Genomic DNA, 21484 nt, shown 5'->3' with positions numbered 1-21484 from the left:
TGTGTGTGTGTGTGTGTGTGTGTGTGTGTGTGTGTGTGTGTGTGTGTGTGTGGGGGGGGGGGGGGGGTGTAACTCACAACACGCAACATCTCCATTAGAGAGCAATACAAATTCTGTGTGTGGAAAAGATTTGAAATGAGGATAATATTAGATTTTCTCCTGTGCAAGATGCATCTAGACAGTATGATCAAAGCTTGGATTTGTTGAAGGGTTGTGCTGAGCAGAGTCTTGGTGTGTTTAATCTCCTACCTGGTTATTAAAACCACCCTATGATCCGTCTACATGAAGATTAGTGACATAGACCGCACCCTGCAAACCGAGCACACAGATCAAAGATGACACAGATAAGATTATTTGAAAACTATTATTCCTGGGCTGAAGGAGAACACATGACAAGACAATGAGGAAAAACTACCTGTTTCTCTTTCATTTTAATTCTGAAAATACAGAGGGGGAGATGACACAGCTTGCTGTAGTGGAGGATAATGGAAGCGACATGGGTCACAGGCAGGTGCTGGAAAAGGCAGACATCGTTTTCCATCTCATCCATGAATATGTAAATGTTCAGGCTGTTCCTGTTCTCTAATGCTCTCCCTCCCCCTCTCCCCTCTGTCTCGGAAGGTTCTGTTCTTTTTGACGGACGGCCGCCGCACCTCCTCCTCCTCATCCTCCTCCTCCTGCCGGCCCTGCTCCTGCTCTGCTCTGCCGAGCGCACCTGCCCCAACAGCTGCCGCTGCGAGGGGAAGATCGTCCACTGCGAGTCGGCCGGCTTCCAGGACGTCCCCGAGAACATTTCGGTGGGGTGCCAGGGCCTGTCCCTGCGCTACAACGACCTGCACACCCTGCTGCCTTACCAGTTCGCCCACCTTAACCAACTGCTGTGGCTCTACCTGGACCACAACCAGATCTCCGCCCTGGACAGCCGGGCGTTTCAGGGCGTCCGCCGGCTGAAGGAGTTGATCCTGAGCTCCAACCGGATCACGTCGCTCCACAACGCCACCTTCCACGGGGTGCCCAACCTGCGCAGCCTGGATCTCAGCTACAACAAGCTGGAGGTTCTGCAGGCGGGACAGTTCCACGGGCTCCGGAAGTTGCAGAACCTTCACCTGCGTTCCAACGGGCTCACCAACGTCCCCATCCGAGCCTTTCTTGAGTGCCGGAGTTTGGAGTTTCTGGACCTGGGCTACAACCGCATCAAGGTGCTGACCAGGACCACCTTCCTGGGCCTGCAGAGGCTTATGGAGCTTCATCTCGAGCACAACCAGTTCTCCAGGATCAACTTCTTTCTGTTTCCGCGCCTGGCCAACCTTCGGTCCCTCTACCTGCAGTGGAACCGCATCCGAGCGGTCAACCAGGGCCTGCCCTGGACCTGGCACACCCTGCAGAAGCTCGACCTCTCTGGAAACGAGATCCAGGCCCTGGATCCGGCCGTGTTCCACTGCCTGCCCAACCTCCAGATCCTCAACCTGGAGTCCAACAAGCTGGCGAATGTCTCCCAGGAGGCAGTGTCTGCCTGGATCTCCCTGACCTCCATCAGCCTGGCGGGCAACATGTGGGACTGTGGGACTGGCATCTGCCCCCTGGTGGCCTGGTTGAGGAACTTCAGAGGCACCAAAGACACCACCATGATCTGCAGCAGCCCTAAGTCCCTGCAGGGCGAGAAAATCATGGAGGCGACCAGGAACAGCGCCATCTGTGACGAGAGTGAGTATTTCCAAACAGAGACCCCCTCACCAACGCCAGAACTAATTCCCGAGACCACCCCCGACCCCACCTTCACTCCCACCAACCCGCCTCCGCCCCTCCCCCCACCAACCACCCTGTCGCCCCTTCCACCGCCCCGACCCCAGCCCCTCCCACGCCCCACCTTCCCCAGCCAAGGAGGGATGGACCCCCGCGACGCCCCTCCCCGCGCCCCGCCCTCCCTCGACAGCCCGCCGCTCACCCCGTCCCCCGAACTGCAGCACATGTCCTTCCACAAGGTGGTGGTGGGAAGCGTGGCGCTTTTCTTCTCCGCGTCGCTCGTCCTCACCGTCCTGTACGTGGCGTGGAGGCGTTACCCGGGCGCCACTCGCCTGCTGCAGCAGCGCTCCATGGTGGGGCGCAAACGCCGGAAAAAGAGCCCTGAGCCGGAACAGAACTTGAGCTCCCAGCTACAGGAGTACTACATGAGTTATAATCCGGCCGCCAACCCAGAGGTTCTGGAGGTGCTGGGCAACGGCTCTGGGGCGTGCACCTGCACCATCTCAGGCTCCAGGGAATGCGAGGTATGACCCTTCGCATCAGACGATTTAACAAACTCATCTCCCTCCCTCCTCAAAAAAACACAAAGGCTCCAGGGAGAGAGGTAAATCTTCCGATGCTTCTTGGCCATGGTAGGCATGTCTTCAGGCATGGGCCTCCTGGGACAGGCCGTGGATCAGGGGTAAGCACCCTCACCTCTTGGTTTGTAAGACGGCCCATCACCCCCCCACGTCTGAGAGGTCTTTATAGAGGTCGATTGGTTTGGATTCACGGACGCCAACCGGGGACTGTAAATGTGGGGTTGAGAACCAAGAGGCAACGGCGCTTACCTCGGGTCCAGAGCCCGACCGCTAAAAACACACAATCTCTTCTGTCACGACTTTCTTTTCATGGCTCTAACAGCACTGCTTGGTTTTCCAAAAGTGTTTTTCTAAAGGTCATAAGAGCGGACTGCTTTTTCTATTTCTGTTTTCTTTCTAATTTGTGCTGTGTTTTCAGACACGTTGTGTCGTGAATTGCTAACACAGTCATTAAAAGCTTGTTTGCGTAGCGGAGGAGAGCTGGGTCACACACACACAGACACACAGCCTACTCAGCCTCCTCTTCTCTCTGCGGTCGCATGCAGCGGAATGCTAATTGTTACATGGATGGTAGAATAGTCACACTTAGGAAACACTTGTTGTGAACTGTGCTGTGTGCTGTTGTCTTGGTGGTTTGTGTTTGTTGTGGCAACCAAGTGAGCAGCACACAGTTAAGAGACGGTTATGCGTATCGGAGAAAGATTTAAGCACAGCTAGTGCGTTTTATTTTTTAAATGGTATAGGGGCACCCTGGTAGCTCATGTAGGCAGAGGATTTTATGAAAATGGCCCAAAAATATATCTTGTACCTAGAAAATGTAACAAGAAAGACAAAACTATAACAGTGTTCAGTGCCTCTGATCATACATTCACCATAAATGAAAGAGGTGCTGTCCATGGTGCTGATGTTCTTTCCTGCTTCACTGCCTCTGTTGCCACGGTGTGTAACTACGGTGTGTAACTACAGTGTGTAACCACGGTGTGTAACTACGGTGTGTAACCACGGTGTGTAGACCCTTTGGATAAAAGCGTCTGCTAAATGCATAAATGTAACTATGGCGTATGTCTGGGGCAAACTAGTTACACAGTGAGTGTATAGAAAGTGTGTGAAATGTCTGACTAATGCGAGGCAACGTCTACCTAGCTGCACATAGGGGCATGTGTGATCTATAGGCTTGTTGCCAGGGTTTCTTTGTGTAATGTATGTATCACAGTGAAGGCAATGTAAAGAAGCATTATCGCTGGCAAGTTAGAAACAGATTTTTACAGATAGGGTTACACCTGGAAGGGGGGGGGGGGTGAGCAGGGGAAGCTAACTACTGAAAGACAAACATAAAATCGATTTCAGGCAAAATCACAACACGGATTAACAACGAATCTATCAGCGTTGGTTCGGAATCAACGTGATGGAGTGAATGTTGCTGGCAGACCTCTCCTTTAATGGGAGTGGTAAAAGTAGGAGTGATGGAGATCCTCTTGCTCAGAGCCTGCAAGCCTGCTTGCCCATTACTGCCTAGTAAACAGTAGCTGTCCGCCTTTTGAGGGTCCTCCCTCACCTCTACGCCCCACCAGCGGGAGGTGGAGGAGGGGACGGAGGGGAGGAGAGAGGGGGGTAGAGGACTGGGGAGGGAGGGGAGGAGGGAGGGAGGGGAGAGGGGGGTAGAGGACTGGGGAGGGAGGGGAGGAGGGAAGGAGGGGAGAGGGGGTAGAGGACTGGGTAGGGAGGGGAGGAGGGAGGGAGGGGAGAGGGGGTAGAGGACTGGGGAGGGAGGGGAGGAGGGAGGGGAGAGGGGGTAGAGGACTGGGGAGGGAGGTGGAGGAGGGGAGGGAGGTGGAGGAGGGGAGGGGGTAGAGGACTTGGGAGGGAGGTGGAGGAGGGGAGGGAGGGAGGGGGTAGAGGACTTGGGAGGGAGGTGGAGGAGGGGAGGGAGGGAGGGAAGAGGGGGTAGAGGACTGGGGAGGGAGGTGGAGGAGGGGAGAGGGTAGAGGACTGGGGAGGGAGGGGAAGGGTGAGGCAGGGAGGGATGAGAGAAAGGGTTAGGGAACTGGGGAGGGAGGGCAACTGACTGGGGAGACAGAGAGAGGCAGGGAGGGGTTAGACCCCCTCCCATCTGTTTATGAATTTTTTATGATAATCTTTAGAAAAGCTCAAGTCAAATGCGTAATTCTAAAGCCTATGATATGGGCTTAATGCGGATCTCCCCACCAGGATGAGGAGTGTATTTATTCCTGCACTGGGGTAATTACAATCAGCCGCCCCAACACTGAGAATCGACTTCGTTTGATCTCAGAAAACGTGCCTCCTCGCTTAGATGCACTATTTTATCAATGGTTACGCACCTGGAGTGATATATCAAAAGGGGATTATCCAAGTTCTGAAAGGTAGTTGGGGAGAGAGGGAGAGAGGGGGAGAGGGAGAGAGGGAGAGAGAGGGAGAGAGGGGGAGAGAGGGGGAGAAGGGGAGAGGGAGAGAGGGAGAGAGGGAGAGAGGGAGAGAGGGAGAGAGGGAGAGAGGGAGAGAGGGAGAGAGGGAGAGAGGGAGAGAGAGAGGGAGAGAGGGAGAGAGGGAGAGAGGGGGATCTGTTTATGAAACCCAGCTCTGGAGGGAACCAAAGATCACAGGAAAGGAAAACCAAAAGTGAGTAAATATTGGGTCTGGATAATGAGGAAATTAATTGAGGAACTCTGTGTTTAAGATAATGATGCGTAGTATAAGACGAAAAATGAATGAAGGTGGCACACAGCCCATAGTTATCAATGAATGTTAAAGCACCCAGACCACTGTTGTTTCAGCTGACTTCAGTTTGATAAAAATTTTATTAGGCCGGTTTTGATTTTCGCCTCAGTCTACATTGTGCCGGCCTAGTGAGTGAACTTTAGCATCATTAATTTTCATGAAGGAGTTTTGGCATTTATTTTATTTTAGAACACCTCTGGTGCCAGTGTCAAATATTCAGTCTGTTCTAAACCTTCTCTAATTATTTTTTGTATGCTTCACCTTTAGCAAGAGTTTCTGAAAGTAGGCTACGTCATGCAGGGGCGGATTTTCCTACAGGCGGTATAGGCGGTCGCCTAGGGCGCCACTCAGAGGGGGGCGCCCTAGGCGCCTTTATTTTTTTTTGCCACGATTGAAGCTCGCCTGGAGCGCCAAATGCGTTAGGGCCGGTAGGGGGCAGGTACAGGTAGCGGCGAGTCATTAAAATCCTACGAATGGCTAAGCTGTCCTATGAGAGGGAGCGCGTGACTAGTTTTTGGTCTGTCTGACGTATAGCCTACTATACCCTTAATACACGGACACACCGAAACCTCCTATTACCTGAGATGTGATTAACTCAACTTTGAATGCCTGCCTGATGGCTCTGGCTGGAAACTCGATGGATCTCCTCGATCGGTAGAACTCTGCACGCCCTGAAGTCCAGCTCCCCAAGGACAATCTGAAAGAAAAAAAAAATCCTTAAAAATCAAAAGAGCTTGGCAATGCTATAGCCACAGTGTATGACCAGCGGTAACGTGCTCACCATGCTAATGTGATCCTCATCAACTCACACCAGCATCTCGATTTTGTCCGCCCTCTGCAACTCACATAAGGTTGTGAGCTGGGAGCTTTTATAATCTTGTCGCAGGCGCCGTTTAATAATTGAGGAGCAAGCGTCAGCTTGGTTTAGCTTGATGAAAGCGCCATATTGTCGGTCGGCGCGGCGAGTTTTGCCTTTCGTTACGGCTGTGTGAAACGCAGTGTATCCGTTCCCAGGGGAAGACCCTACCGAAGGGAACGAGAGAGCCGCTGCTAGCACTCTCTACAGTGTGTGTGTGTGTGTGTGATGACATGAGCTGTTAGCAACAGGAAGGCGCGTAGGCTGGGGCCTGTGCATGCAGAGCGCCCTGGGAGCGAAGGACGATGAAAGATACCACTTTTTCCTTCATGGCCGTTTCAGCCTGGTCATCAAAGACAGGAATATATTAAATATGTCCCATTTAGCAGGGTCCCCGTGGGGGATGGTGGCCTGGTGCCTACCACTTTATCGCCAGGAGCATTAAGACCAAAGAGCAAAACTCAGAAGAATTCATTCAGTGGCACATTTTTTGGTTTTGTGGTTTCGAATCTTGCCTGGGCCCTGCCCTGCCCTGCCCTGCCCTGCCCTGTCCTGCCCTGCCCTGCCCTGCCATGCCCTGCCCTGCCCTGCCTGTAACGCCTAACTATCACAACCTAACAAAGCAATAATCTTTTTTAGGAGTGTTTAACCCTTGTGTTATCTTCGGGTCATTCTGACCCATCAGTCATTGTGATCCACCGTCGTATTGCGACAGATTTATCGCATACAAAGACAAAGTGAAGCATTTTCTTTTAACAGCTAGGCTGTCTCAGACCCCCCCACATTGCAAAGGTTAAAAGAAAATTATTTTAATTTGTTTTTGTATTGGGTCAAATTGGGTAAACACAACGATGGTTCGTTATGAACCTTTGGGTCATGTGACCCGAAGGCAGCACGAGGGTTAAACACTACAAGGAATTCCTTGTATTCCATGAGGTTCTAGGTTAGTTTAGGTGCAGCTCTATGGGTGTTTGGGAATCTCCTCTGTGACATTACTTGTAAAAACGCCACACAAATAAAATTGGATGCGATTTAGATCTCTGGCCTTTCATCCCTGGAGAGAGAAGTATGGGAGAAAGAAACAGCTGAATTAAACTGTCGAGCTGAGTCACAGTCCTGGATGTCCGAGCACGCAAGCGAGAATACCCTCTCTGGGTGTTATAATTGGAACAAATGAATCTCAGAGGATGAATACGAAGCATTATCGCAAGTGTGCTTATCTTGAAGGGCTGCAAATGATTGCGGCAGCTGTGGCGATGCTTGGCGTGCTATGTATAGTTTCCCTTTGAGTTTGAAGGATTCCACCCAACTGCCAATTACAAAATGATTCTACATTTATATCAAGACTGAGTGTGTGCCTCGCGTATGCTTTGTCCTGAGGTTCTTACAAACATGTGACAGAAATGCCACAGGCTGTCTATCCACCCACCGCTAGTTAGCAGGAGGACTAAGAGACAATGATGGACGAAACCTACCCGGAGTCAAACATCTGGGCATAGCAGCTTCACAGCAGGATTCAGGGCTAGTGCTCACCCTCACTGTGTAGCACTTTGCTGTACATTTTACGACTTTGATGACTGAAGCCAAAAAGGATGTTTTTATCCCTACAACCCTGATGTGATAGATATGATCCGACTGCTTCGGTGGGTTATGGAAAGTCCCAGTTCTAACAAACCGTGGTTTGTTTTTCATGCCAGGTATTTCCATGTCAAAGAATCTCAGATGTAAGTCGATTTTGTCATGTTGCCTTTTAAAGACCGAGTGCAGTCGCTACTTGCTTTTCCTTAGCAAGCCACGCACACCTCCAGTGTTTATCTCCTCTCCAGCTGTTTCCTGTTTAACATCCCAAGGACATTATTCATATTGTCGCGCGCATTCAGAGCGTCGGATGGCTCGCTTGATTCAGGGTTGGCTGCAGTGACGCGCGTCAGCAAAACCAACCCACCCACAACATTTCCCCCAGGTAATTGGTTCCACATCCGCTGCAAGTGCTCATCAAACTCGGTGTGATAATCTTGTTTTTTACATTTCAAATCCAGCTGGACTTGTTTCTAGCATACAAGTGATATCTAGTGACTTAATGTAAGTAACTGACTCGTTATTTTGATACATCTTATCAAGTAAATATTTCTCACGGCTCTGGCAGCCAAATGTACTTCTTTTAAACACAAGCAGGCTCATAACTAATATTGTTTGTCGCTCAAATTCGAAAGGGCATTTTTGCAGTGCAGCGGGCTTCCAGGGGGACAACGCGACTGGTGATGCTGTTACCTCTGCTACAGCCTCGGGGTATCTCTGAGTCTCCCAGATACGCTCCCTGTCCCCCCTTCATCCTCACCCCGCTTTGAAGACAGTGGGGGTGTCACACAGATGAGACTCAGCCCTCGGTTCGCATGTCCCCTGGATAATTCTCCCCCCACCCCACCCCTATCAAGTCCCGTTCCGCCTGAAAGGCCTTTCTCTAAAAAACGTTTACACACGCTCTCTCCCTCCTCTGCCTCTCCTCTCTCCTCTGCCTCTCCCCTCTCCTCTGCCTTTCCTCTGCCTCTCCCCTCTCCTCTGCCTCTCCCCCCCTCCTCTGCCTCTCCCCTTCCCTCTGCCTCTCCCCTCTGCCTCTCTCCTCTGCCCCTCCCCTCTGCCTCTCCTCTCCCCTCTCCTCTGCCTCTCCCCTCTGCCTCTCCCCTCCCCTCTGCCTCTCTCCTCTGCCCCTCTCCTCTGCCTCTCTCCTATCCTCTGCTCTATTAAGGAGCCTCTCGGTGCCATAAACACACTGTGGGGCATTTGCGACGCACGTAGAAGTTTCCAGAATAATTCCTTTTCTTCAGCCTCTCTTCTCAGATCTCTTCCTTTTAACCCTTGTGTTATCTTCGGGTCATTGTGACCCATCAGTCATTGTGACCCACCGTCGTATTACGACAACTACCGCATACAAAAACAAAGTGAAGCATTTTCTTTTAACCGTTGGGCTGTCTCAGACCCCCCACATTGCGAAGGTTAAAAGAAAATTATTTTCTTTGTTTTTGTATTGGGTAAAATTGGGTAAACACAACGATGGTTTGTTATGAACCTTTGGGTCATGTGAACCGAAGGCAGCACAAGGGTTAAGGGATCTCTGTTTGGCAGGAGGCAGGAAGAGGGCGAGTTATGTGCGTCATCAGATTTTGCGGCCGTACATTAATTCATTAATCATCTACAGGCGATGATACGGAGAGAGTCTCTTTAATGGTGAGGCTGTTCTGGGGTGTTTTACGGCTCACTTGAGGCTGAAGGTGGAAGATGAACTGGTCCCATGACTCCTGTCTGCCTGCTGTTGCCTTTCTCTCCGTTAGTCTGAGACGATAACAAGGACCCATTTTTAGCTCTTTCATACGAAAACGTTTTGATTTAACTGTTGAAAATGCCTACGCTGTAAATGAATCCTAAATTAGCCTCATGATTGTTGAATGGAATTGAATTGTTTTTAGTAGTTAGCGAAAAAATTACCACTGGGATACACTTGGGTAATTAGTAAGTACAAATAATTAGAGATGAGTGACTTTTTTCCTCTCGTGTTATGAAGTGTTTCAGACTGCCGCTTGCATGCTGAACCACTGGCCTACCAAATCAGAGCAAGTGGAGGGAAAATAAAAAGCAACGCTGGATGTGCCCAGTGAAGCAGGAGAAATGACCCTCCAGACTACCCTTACGTCTTGTTATCAAGAGCATGAACTGTTCAACTGTGTCTCATCTGTGAAGCAGCTGCCCCGATCCTCAAAGGGGTTCCCGTCTGCACTCTGACTAGGATATCCTGGATGGTTCCTCTGTTCCTGAGTGTCTATCCTTCCAGCCTATGGGGGGGGGGTTCTTCTGGGGTTATCCTGGTTCCTATCTTTGAGGGTCTACCCCAGGCTAGAGGGATCTCCTGCGCTTCTCCTGGTTCCTATCTTTGAGGGTCTACCCCAGGCTAGAGGGATCTCCTGCGCTTCTCCTGGTTCCTATCTTTGAGGGTCTACCCCAGGCTAGAGGGATCTCCTGCGCTTCTCCTGGTTCCTATCTTCCTGAGTGTCTAACCCAGGCTTGGGGAATTCTCTTGTTGCCCCCAGCACTCCTCCAGGATGTTTATTAATAGCAGCAGCTGGCATGCTATTAACCCCCTGCAGCTAAGACAAATAGTCGAAGCCAAAGTCTGCGTGTTTTACACGCGGCAGTGGGGGAAGGATCTGAACCACTGCTGTTGCACCGGAAAGGAACAAGCTCACTGGCAGGTTATATATAAGAGACTGGCCCAAATTGAGTTTCGTAATCTACTACCTGCTTCCTCTGTCCTTAGCCCTGGGCACAGAGAGACACTATATACCGCTTCCTCGGATAGCACCCACACACTCTCTCTCTTTTTCTCGTTCGCTCTCTATCACATACACGCACACACAATTCATTTCATGAATATCCACCATTCCACCCACCCACCCTCTCTCTCTCTCTCTCTCTCTCTCTCTCTCTCTCTCTCTCTCTCTCTCTCTCTCTCTCTCTCTCTCTCTCTCTCTCTCTCTCTCTCTCTCTCTCTCTCTCTCTCTCTCTCTCTCTCTCTCTCTCTCTCTCTCTCTCTCTCTCTCTCTCTCTCTCTCTCTCTCTCTCTCTCGCGCACACACACAATTCATTAAATGAAAATCCACCAATCATTGCATTTGAGGGGATGTATTTGCGGATGCACACTGTAGCCTCAGCGCAGACAAACACACACACACACACACACATACACCTTGGTGACTGTGTGAATGCAATCTCTTCAAGCAGACAAAAGCTAACCACCAGTATTGTCCAGGAACCTAACCCCCAGTCGTTACTGTTAGGCCATTTATCTTATTAGAAATCTCTAGTCCTTTTGTTTGGCTTCTTTCCGCTCACCAAGTTCTAGTGTCTCAACCAAGGAGAGGTCAATTAAATGGGCTTAGGGAAGGAGGGAAGAAATTGCCTGCTGGAATCCAGCAGGGATGGAGGAGAAAGGGGGGGGGGGGGTGCACACCAGGGTCTATTTATATCGCGATGAGGTAGGAGGATAATGTGCAATCAGCCAGGAGATGGTACGAAATCAACTCTGCCTAATCATGGGGAAATGGGTGCATCACCTGGAGAGGCAAGACAGACCCTTCTCTGCCGGAGGTTGTCCACAGCCGGAGAACAGGAGGAGAAAACCACAAAGCAAACCCACAAAGAGAAGTAGAAAAAAATACACTTCTCTCATCCTGAGTACAAGTACAAACCGTGTTGTCCTTGGAGAGTGTTGTATCTCCAAGGACAATTAGGAAGGACTCGGAACCTTCAGCTGTACTCAAGTGTTTTTCTGTGGGGTTTCTTTGTCGAGGAAAACAGAAGTGGGCTTTTTTTTGATGTTACAGTAAATAACCACAGAGGTGAAAAGGATTATTAGCAGAGGATGCAACTGCACTCAGACGCACATAAAAAAAAATAAAAACGTTTTTAAGTTTAGGTTTCTTTTTCACTCTTTCTTTCTCGTACTTTATTCATGTCACATGAATTTTAATTTACATCGCTTGGGCCCCTGTTCTCAGCATATGTTTGAATAATTAAAGGGTGTTTTTATTTGGCAGTAGAAACTTTTTTTTGGTGGGGGGGGACCGCATTTAAATTGTGCCCTGAAGACATTTGTTTGCTGCTTGAACATGACCACAGTCAGCGTTGTCCTGACAACGCTCTCATCCCTACCTGAGCAGAGGACAGACGCTTCTCTGAATCTCACGCCACATCATTACATTAAGTCATTTAGCTTTTATCCAAAGCGACTTACATTTTACATTTACATTTTACATTTAGTCATTTAGCAGACGCTCTTATCCAGAGCGACTTACAGTAAGTCCAGGGACATTCCCCCGAGGCAAGTAGGGTGAAGTGCCTTGCCCAAGGACACAACGTCAGTTGGCATGACCGGGAATCGAACTGGCAACCTTCGGATTACTAGCCCGACTCCCTCACCGCTCAGCCAACTGACATTAAGTCATTTAGCTTTTATCCAAAGCGACTTACAAGAAAGAGCTTCACAAAAAGTGCACAGGTCAATGATCATGAACAACTGCACCCCAAAAACATTGCGGGTAGCTAAAACATGAAGCATACATTGTGAAAAGCAAATAAGTGCCAATGGGTGGAACCAGAAGAGCATGTAGTTAAACTAATTACAATTAAACAACATGATCCTTGAAAGTGCTAGAGTGTACCTGGAGGAAAGCAAGCAACAATAATATAATTCACAGCCATAAGAGTGTGTTCACACTTCCCATTCGGATACAGAAGTTTCACGAGTGTGTAAAGATGCCGTCTTGCCGTTTCAAGAAGATAGAAAACAAGACTTTGAAAGATTGAATAAAATCTCTTTCAATTCTTGCAACATCAGAAAAGGCTTTCATTCAGTCGTCAAGGTAAACATGTCTTCTCTTTTAGCGTTGTGCGAGAACTGCAGACTGTATCAGGAGTCAGGTGGCTGAGCAGTGAGGGAATCGGGCTAGTAATCCGAAGGTTGCCAGTTCGATTCTGGCCGTGCCAACTGACGTTGTGTCCTTGGGCAAGGCACTTCAACCTACTTGCCTCGGGGGAATGTCCCTGTACTTACTGTAAGTCGCTCTGGATAAGAGCGTCTGCTAAATGACTAAATGTAAATGTAAATGTATGGTTTGACGGACTTAGGTAGGAGGCAGTTCAGTGGGCGTGCAGTATGTGAAGTCCTCTGTGGCTAGTAAAAAGTGCTGCACACAGAAGTTGTCATTTGTTTTTTAAAGAAGGAATAAAAAGAGAAAGAAAAACTTAGAAGGACAGAAAGAAATTGAACTTGAAAAAAAAAATGAAAACACTAAGCACCATACTGCTGTGTGTATGTGTGTGTGAGAGTGTGTGCAAGAGAGTGTGTGTGAGTGTGTGTGTGTGGTTTGAGTTTACATGCATCCATGCTTACCTACCTATGTATGAAATAGAGATAGAGAGGGAGAGAGTGTTCTAAAACTAACCTGCCGTTCCTAATGTGGTAATCCATCACTGACGTAAATCATTATCACAAATCATGGCGCACACACACATACAGACGATCCACACTCAAACACACACACACACACAGGTCCCCCCTCACACACACTCCACACTCAAACACACATCTCATCGCTTGGTTGGCTTCTCAGGTACAGACTCATTGAATCACATTTCCATTCTGGAAACATGCAGGTGTAAAGTGCAAACCTTTTCCTGGAGCATGGATTGTATTTCTAACTCTGTGATTGATTTTCAAACCACATTTTTCCAGGCGAAGCTATACATTCAGATACGTCACATATGTATAGGCGGGCCCTCCTTGCTTTTATGTGAGGCCAATTATGTCCATAAACTGTCGTCAAAACCACTGTTTATTTTTAGCTACATGTATAGGGTTAGTATCTTGGAGAAATGGCAGTATAAAGTTTAACTTTCAAGTCTGAGTCATAATACCGTTTGGAGGCAAAATATTACTCTTGCTGTCAAGACTAATATATTCATGCATTCATGCTTTCAGCTGTACCATTAATCAGTTTTTCTTATCGGAACTGCTTAAATGCAGGCGTCGAACCGAAAATTAGAAATAAAGACATTGTATTCATAGAATACATATTCAGGCTGATAAATACGTTTTATAAAGCCTAGTAATGGTTCAGGAACACTTGTAGTTTGAGGGTAATTTGGTTGTAAAGAATAATATGAATAAAACGTGTTTTATTTAGTTGTCCAGTTGCAAGTCAAACATGGGACATGCCTAATCACAAGGCATGTTCAGATTAATGAAGGATCAGGAAACACTGTTTCGGTCTGTGCCCTGTGTTGATAAGTACTGATTAAAAGTAATCAGAAAACAGCAACAAGGCAACAAAAGGCCAATTACAGTACTGTCTGTTTTAATACCACATATATTTAATTGCACACACAAGGGCTAATCTAGAGCGAGTAACACTGAAATGACGATTGTTCACAAAGCCGATATGGGCTCAATCAAGAGAAGGCCACACAATATTACAGCATTTAACCGCTGATTATGAGGGATGAAATGAATTAAGCAACAGTGTGAAGTAATAATACAAAACACAAACAACTATCTGTCAATAAACTAACAATGGTTTGATTGAATGGTCTTGTGGAACGTTTCGATGAAGATGTGGACAGAAGGAGGACTGGGTGGAAAACGCAGGTTTGTCTTGTTCAGGATGACGTGGTCATGGTTGGCCACTCTGCCTTCGCAGACAAGCGTGTGATAGAATAGCGAACGTCAGTCTTCAGGGGCGTGTTTTTTCTCTGAGGGTTCAGGCTGGTTCAGGCAGGACGACTGAGTAGTTTTGTTACCGAGGAGGCCGGGGCGGAGGAGGCCGGGGCGGTGGAGGCCGGTGCGGAGGAGGCCGGGGCGGAGGAGGCCGGGGCGGAGGAGGCCGGGGCGGAGGAGGCCGGGGCGGCGGAGGCCGGGGCGGAGGAGGCCGGGGCGGCGGAGGCCGGGGCGGCGGAGGCTGGGGGCGGAGGAGGCCGGGGCGGAGGAGGCCGGGGCGGAGGAGGCCGGGGCGGAGGAGGCCGGGGCGGCGGAGGCCGGGGCGGCGGAGGCCGGGGCGGAGGAGGCCGGGGCGGAGGAGGCCGCAGGAGACCGAGAGAGTCTGTGACGCAGTAGCAATGCAGGTGCCAGGATCCCTGCCCTATAGGAGGGTGTGCCTTGATGCGTGATGACGACTGCTAATGACGGGCTAGGTGTCGCGTCCCCTGCATGAACCAGCTCGCTTGTTTATCCATGCTGCTCTGTAACCATCTGTAGAGTATTTTGTGATATTGCCTGTAAAAAATGGTTTGTACAAATAGACATCTGATTTAATTTGATCTCCCTTCCATGGAGAGAAGGAGTTATATGATGGTCTCTATTTAGAGAATGAGGCGGCGTTGAAAGTCACAATGTGAAGTTATTCTGTCAGAATATTGTCTCATGATTTCTGAAAAAATATGAAACACTCATATAACTGAAATAATAACTGTTTGAAGTGTGGTCGCAAATTTGCATCGGAAAAGCAACAGGTTTTGTGGGGCCATTTTTCTGTGTGCATCACATTTTCGTCAAGAGACAGTGATTTTCAGTTTCAAGGGGTTAGAAACCTCATACATCCAGTTTGTTTTATATCTTTCTCAGGCATGCATGGTAGATCGCAGCAGATCAAAAGTCTCATTTATCTAGGTCTTCGAAATATGTGGTTTGATGATCCCAAAGTGTCTGGCATGAACACACAAAGAGATTCGTTACCGCCAACAACAGAACGAGTGAGCAAGGACAAATGGGCCGACCGGACTGTGAATGAGTGACTGCAAGCCAGCCTCAAAGTGTGTGGCTCACAAAGCCAGACACAAAGCCACAGCCACAAAGCAAGTCACATCAAAGGGTTAGATGTCACCTGTCACCAACAACAACACTGTTCTCCAGGCATTCCACTGTGGTTCCCAACCCTGGTCCCCCTGCATGTTCTAGATCAGGGTTCTCCAATCCTGGTCCTCAGGGGCCACTGTCCTGCATGTTTTAGATGTTTCCCTGCTCCAGCACACCTAATCCAAATGCATGTTCTTTACCAGGCTTCTACAGCGCTAGATAACGACCCATTTATTTGAACCTGGTGTGTTGGAGCAGGGAAACATAAAACATGCAGGACAGGGGGTACTTGAGGAAAGGTTTGAGAACCACTGATCTAGAACATGAAGGGCAGGGGGTCCCTAAGGACCGGGGTTGGGAGATGCCACCCCAGACCGTGAGCCACTCTTGGTTCCCGGCTTTCAGAGCAGGGCCTACCAAACCACCTACCGGCAACCACGCCTTTCCTCAGGGCAGATTAGCGACACTGCGCCAAGCCTTCGTCATGATCCCATTAGCTCCACACTCTCACCCCCTACCCCGTTTCCCGCCAGACATTGTTAGAGAAGTCACATGACTCTCCTGGTCTGAGCGTGAGCAGTGTGTGCGTCCGTCTCTCAGCACGCAGTCGTCATCTTCGACCAAGGTTAACGAAGCTGCATTTCGCTCATATTCAGACCGTTTCCTCTTTGTTGCTTTCCCTCTTCGTCTCTTCTGTTCTCCTGTTTTAACGCAATACGAGCAGACAGAAGACTCGGCTGGAGAGAACCAAGTGCTGGGCGTGGAGATGGGATAGGATAATTGGAGCCCTGGGTGGGAGAGGCTGGGAGAGAGAGGGGAGGGGAGAGAAGGATGAGAGGGGGGGGGGGGGAGAGGAGGATGAGAGACAGAGGGAGGGAGAGAGAGATGGGCGGAGAGACACTGAGGGAGGCTCTGCTCCCAGAGAGAGAGAGAAAGAGGTGCTGACATATCTCTGCCAGCTTCCAATCCCCTGACAGGGAGCTAACTAATTACATCATGTTTATAACCAACTAATTAGCCCATACACTGACGGCCTAATTAAAAAACACGCTGCCACTTTTGAAGACAGCGCCGAGCTCATTTAAGGGTGGACACCTTTCTCCTTACTGGAAAAGCAGTGCAGTCAGTTTTAAGCACTCCGGAAAGATAATTCAAAAAATGTTTGGCTTGCAGTCCACTCAAACAGCTTGAGTTTGAAAAACGGCTCTTTACGCTGTGATGTTCACACGATAACAGACCTTAGATTTGAACACCCCCTCAAACAACCGAATCACGTTATTTTAGAGAGTGTACAGTGTACCAATAACCGGCTCCAAAGGCGGTAGCCGGGCAGACAACGATAGCAGCTAACAAGGACCTGCTCTTCGCCACTGGGTGAACAAGTTCATAGGTATTTTGTATCAACTCGTGTACGACTGAATCCGAAAGATAACCTCCGTTGTTTGAGCTACAGTTAACCGTCACCCTGTTGGATAATATGGTTGAATCAGAGTTTAGCTCTGGGCTTCCTCGACAGAGCCTTGCGTCATAGGTGAGCTCAGACCTCGCGCTGTCTTCACGAATTTTCTGTGGCAGCGGCGCGCTCTATCTTCATAATTCCATCCAGATATCAGGGAGCTGCAGAAATTGCTTAGACTCACAAAATCCTAATCATCTTGGTGATTTGCTCAACGTTATTAACACAATGAGGTTTTACCTGGAGCCAAGACTCAAGTAAGACTATTTTTTAAGGTTAAATTGCAGACTAGGGACTTTGCAAGGAACATTTCAAAGAGTCACCCCTTCATCCGTGATGTAGTCTCCGTCCGTTACTTAAAGTGTGGAGATTAATTCACAACTGGTGCCTACTTCATTATAAACCTAACTAGAGCTTTATTCCGCAACACTTTATGGGAGTTTTCAACCCCCAACAGACACACTGTAATGTAAAAAGTGCCAGAGTGGCTAAGGAAAATTGTCTAATTTATTAATATTCCCTCAGAGAGTAAAACCTGCCTTCTCTGATTTGTCATATAATTACCACGGTCGTGAGACATGGGATAGCACAGGTCTGTGCTTGATAATTTTCAAAGATTTACACCTTACTTGAACTGCATGGCAACTGAGATAACAATCATTGACAACAAGACACAAAGCCATTATTACCCTAGAAGGCAGGGGCGTAGCCAGGACATTATTTCTGGGGGGGGCGGCAGCTCTGGCCAGTCTTTTATTTGGGGTGGCACTTGATTGTGAAAAACTACTATTTTAAAACTCACACACTGCATCACTCAGAGCAGCAGTTTTCTAACGGTATCCAGTGGTTAGCTGCTAGTCTCCATTGAAGCGCTGTCAGAATGCAGGTACGTTGGTTTGTGTCTTGCGCTGTTGATGGCCCAACATGTTGCGAATATGGGGCTTGTAGCATAAATGACAAATGCCAATATAAGACGACTTTATAAAAAAAATACTAATGCAGTTATTTCAGCTTTATACCGTTTCTGTCCAGGGCGATTAAAAAACAAAACAAAAAACTGTGGTGACCAATGGTGGCCGTGGCCCCCCCTGGCAACCACATGGCCCCCCCTGGCAACCACATGGCCCCCCCCTGGCAACCACATGGCCCCCCCCCGGCAACCACATGGCCCCCCTCGGCAACCACATGGCCCCCCCCTGGCAACCACATGCCCCCCCCCCTGGCAACCACATGGCCCCCCCCGGCAACCACATGGCCCCCCCTGGCCGCCTGGCCCCCCCTGCTGGAAAAAAAACAAATAAAAATCTTTTGATTTGGTTAACATAAAAGTGTAGGCAAGGTCAGTTGAACACAATGGGATTTACTGATTTAATTCACAACATTATTAATTTTTTCTTCTTCTCCCAAATGAACATGGACCGAAAGTCAGTATTTCAATTTACAGGAGTTTTGCTTCCGTTTGCACCGGCGTTAAAGAAGCTTTTCAAACTTCAGAACCATCCAGGCCCAGGCTTTTCATTGTCTGCTTAATTGCCAACCCTAATTTGCTTTGCTTGCATTGTCGCGGCCCCATTGTAGCATGATCAGATTACCAGGCACCGTAATTACAGTCGACGTCGTAATCACCACTGCTTGTGCCGAGCGGGCCAGCTGTCACATTGTCCTAACTCACCCATCTTCATTTTCCCCCCCTCCTTCAGAATGAATACATATGCCCCCGTCCCCTGCCTGGAGCCTGGCCTGGAGATGTTACAACCATCCACTAGAGCACCATCTCAGCGGGATCCCCTCTGCTGGGGGTCCGGAGGGTCCCGGGTCTGCAGCCCCTCCGCCCCCCCCCCGCCCCCCCCCCCCCCCCCCCAGCCTGGTCTCTCCTCCCGTTCCCCCAGTGGACATGAGGGCCTGGAGGACTGGACGAGCAGCCCTCCACAGGCCCGGGGACAATCAGAGAGGGGCGCAGAAGAGAGACTCCCACAAACTCTCCTTCGCTCTCGTCGTCGTGTGTGTTTTCTTTGTCTTTTTCTCTCTTCCGTGTGATGCTTTTAGACTTGGCGGTGGCGGCGCCGAAAGCTACCCTCGTTCGACACCTCCAAGACTCTAGCTGGGAACGGACTTCCTCGCTTTCTTTCTGCCAGCTGCCATGGTGATGGGGCCTGGTGTCATGGCGACGGCTGTCAGTCACCTGAGAGAGAAGCGGCAGGTGGGATGAAGTAGCGCTGTAGGGAACAGACAGAATCACAGTCCTAAACTCACAACCCGCTGAGGACCAGTGAACCAGGGTGGTAAACATGATAATCTCTCCTCGAACAGGTAGAAATGACTTGCCTGGTAAACGTGTCAACTTTGTGTAATTTAAAAAAACTCTAAATTTTCATTTCTTTATGCCAATCACCCTGTGCTTGCTGGGAGGGGGGGGGGGGGGGGGGGGGAAATGCATACCTTTTTTTCTGGAAGCTTCAGAGGATTTGGTTCAACAGCTGGAGATGTCCTTAAACCCAGCAATCACTTGTCCTCAGGCTTCTCTTCAAGGAAACCAATCTTAAAGGAAAGTCACCCATGTCTCCTGTACTGTAGCAAGACGAAAACACTGCGTTATCAGAACAGGAGACGAAAAAGGACACCTGGACACAATGATGTAACCGTTTGGTTGTTTCTAAAATGTACTTTATGAATATGTTCTATTTGTTTCCGACCATATCCAAGGCCAAATACGACGGGCCGTTCAGGATGCTGTTTGGCGTCTTGGTACCAAGACAGTGTTGGAAGCTGTGGTGCTCTTTGTGTCAGGGGAAGAGGACCGTAGGACCAGGGGCTCTTTCCTGAGGGACGCTATGAAGGCGGAGCTGTTGCCTTGGGGACAATTCTGAGACATGAGACACTGCCTGTTGCCACGGGGACAAGGGAAGGAGCTGGATAACTTCACAGCTTCATCTCTGGCTGTTTGTGTGTGTGTGTGTGTGTGTGTGTTTGTTTGTTGTGGTCAGGTGTGTAAGAGTTCCAGCTTCTCCACAGAGGATACCTTCGGTCTACTTTAGTTCCCTTTGCTTTTCAACCTGGACTCAACTCTGCCTGAACTCTGTCCTTAGAACTAGACTGTTCCTCTGCCGAGTGAGTTTGTTTGTGCGTGAAGATGACTGCATTGCATATTACTTAAGTGTTGAGAGACTGTGTGCTGAATACACAAGGGTCAAAAACCGTTGAAATGAAACATCTTTTAAGTAGTGAGTACTTCTGTACAAAAGGTTTTATGAGCATGTGTGTCTCTAAACAGCTAAACAAGTATTTGGGGTCCTTCCCTGTTTAAACTCATATTTGTAGTTGTACAGGTACATTTTAGAGTCGTTAGTTGGGAAGAATGGTTGTGGGAAGGTACTTTTAAAGAAATATATTAAAGTTTTAGGTACTATAAATAAGAGTTTAAACAGTGAATGATTGCTTTAAAATGACTTGGATTTCTACACTAAAGAAAAAGAGGAATTTTTTACACTGGATAATTCTGCTTTCCCCCTAAAGCAACTGCATTTTTATAATTATATACTATTTTATGTTGACAAAAAAAGAAAATCTGTTTTATAACAAAAGGAGTGTCTAAATTAATAGTGAGCAACATGAATTTGTCATATTTCTATCATATTTCGAAGGATATCGCTTCAATTTATAACATATTTTCAGGGTGTACATGAACAAAATAAAATCAATGAACATATGAGCATGAGCACACTGGAGGACAGTCTGTGTGATCTCTGAGAGACATCGATGTGTACAGAAAGATAAAAAGTGATTGAGTGGGAGGTATCGACACAGAGAGAGCGAGAGCGAGGGAGAGAGAGACAGCACCAAAGAGATAGATTGTGCGGGAGAGAGAAAAAGAGGGGGGGTTTGTGCGTGACAAGAGTCTGAGGCCGTGTGTGTTTACTGATGTGTTTATTTGTATACATCTGCTCCGTGTGTGAGTGCTTGCAGGGTGTCTAGTCCCCCCCTCGTCTCCCCGATGTCTCTGCCACGTTCACATTAGCTCCATTAATTCAGAGGACGGAGCATTGATCTCTGTCCAAGCGTACAGTGCATGGTGACACTCTCCATGGGCAACGCTTCAGTGCACCCTCCCTCTAATTACCCTCCTCGTACGGCGCCTTGCATCTCTCGAGAGGGAGCCCAGTAAGTGAATTTTCTCTGCATTCATTCGCTGCTCTTGGAACGTGTCAAGCTGTCTGCTCAGAGGTCCAGATGGTAAATCAGCCTGGTCATCCCCTCGGTGCCTACTCCTGTCTCTCCCCGTCTCTCTCTCTCTCTCTCCCTGTCTCTCTCTCTCTCTCCCTGTCTCTCTCTCTCCCTCCCTGTCTCTCTCTCCCTGTCTCTCTCTCTCTCCCTGTCTCTCTCTCTCTCTCCCTGTCTCTCTCTCTCTCCCTGTCTCTCTCTCCCTCCATCTCTCTCTCCCTGTCTCTCTCCCTCCCTGTCTCTCTCTCTCCCTGTCTCTCTCTCTCCCTGTCTCTCTCTCTCTCCCTGTCTCTCTCTCCCTCCCTGTCTCTCTCTCTCTCCCTGTCTCTCTCTCCCTCCCTGTCTCTCTCCCTCCCTGTCTCTCTCCCTCCCTGTCTCTCTCCCTCCCTCTCGTTCTCCTCCTCTCCCGGGAGAGCTTCTGTGTGTGTGTGGATGTATTTGTGTCGTTTTTCCTGTATAATATGTTCTACATAATATGAATGTCTTGTATTTTC

The 21484-nt window shown here is 48.8% G+C and overlaps 1 protein-coding gene across 1 annotated transcript; it reads left to right on the top strand.

Annotated features, from left to right (window-relative positions):
* Positions 1-496: 496 nt before the first annotated feature.
* On the top strand, positions 497-18538 carry lrrtm4l1 (leucine rich repeat transmembrane neuronal 4 like 1). Its single transcript, XM_067258680.1, has 3 exons — positions 497-500; positions 622-2267; positions 18473-18538. Exons 1-3 carry the CDS (start codon positions 497-499, stop codon positions 18536-18538), a joined length of 1716 nt encoding a protein of 571 aa, XP_067114781.1.
* Positions 18539-21484: the final 2946 nt, after the last annotated feature.

The sequence above is a fragment of the Osmerus mordax genome, chromosome 20 (assembly GCF_038355195.1).
Source record: "Osmerus mordax isolate fOsmMor3 chromosome 20, fOsmMor3.pri, whole genome shotgun sequence".
NCBI lineage: Eukaryota > Metazoa > Chordata > Actinopteri > Osmeriformes > Osmeridae > Osmerus > Osmerus mordax.
Note: the sequence above shows the minus strand (reverse complement) of the source record. Positions and strands in the feature narration are given on the sequence as shown.

What these genes read in the sequence shown, in the direction of transcription:
- lrrtm4l1 (XM_067258680.1), top strand. An exon ending in CAGGCTCCAGGGAATGCGAG is followed by an intron (nt 2,268 to 18,472) that starts GTATGACCCTTC and finishes CCCCTCCTTCAG; the next exon opens with AATGAATACATATGCCCCCG.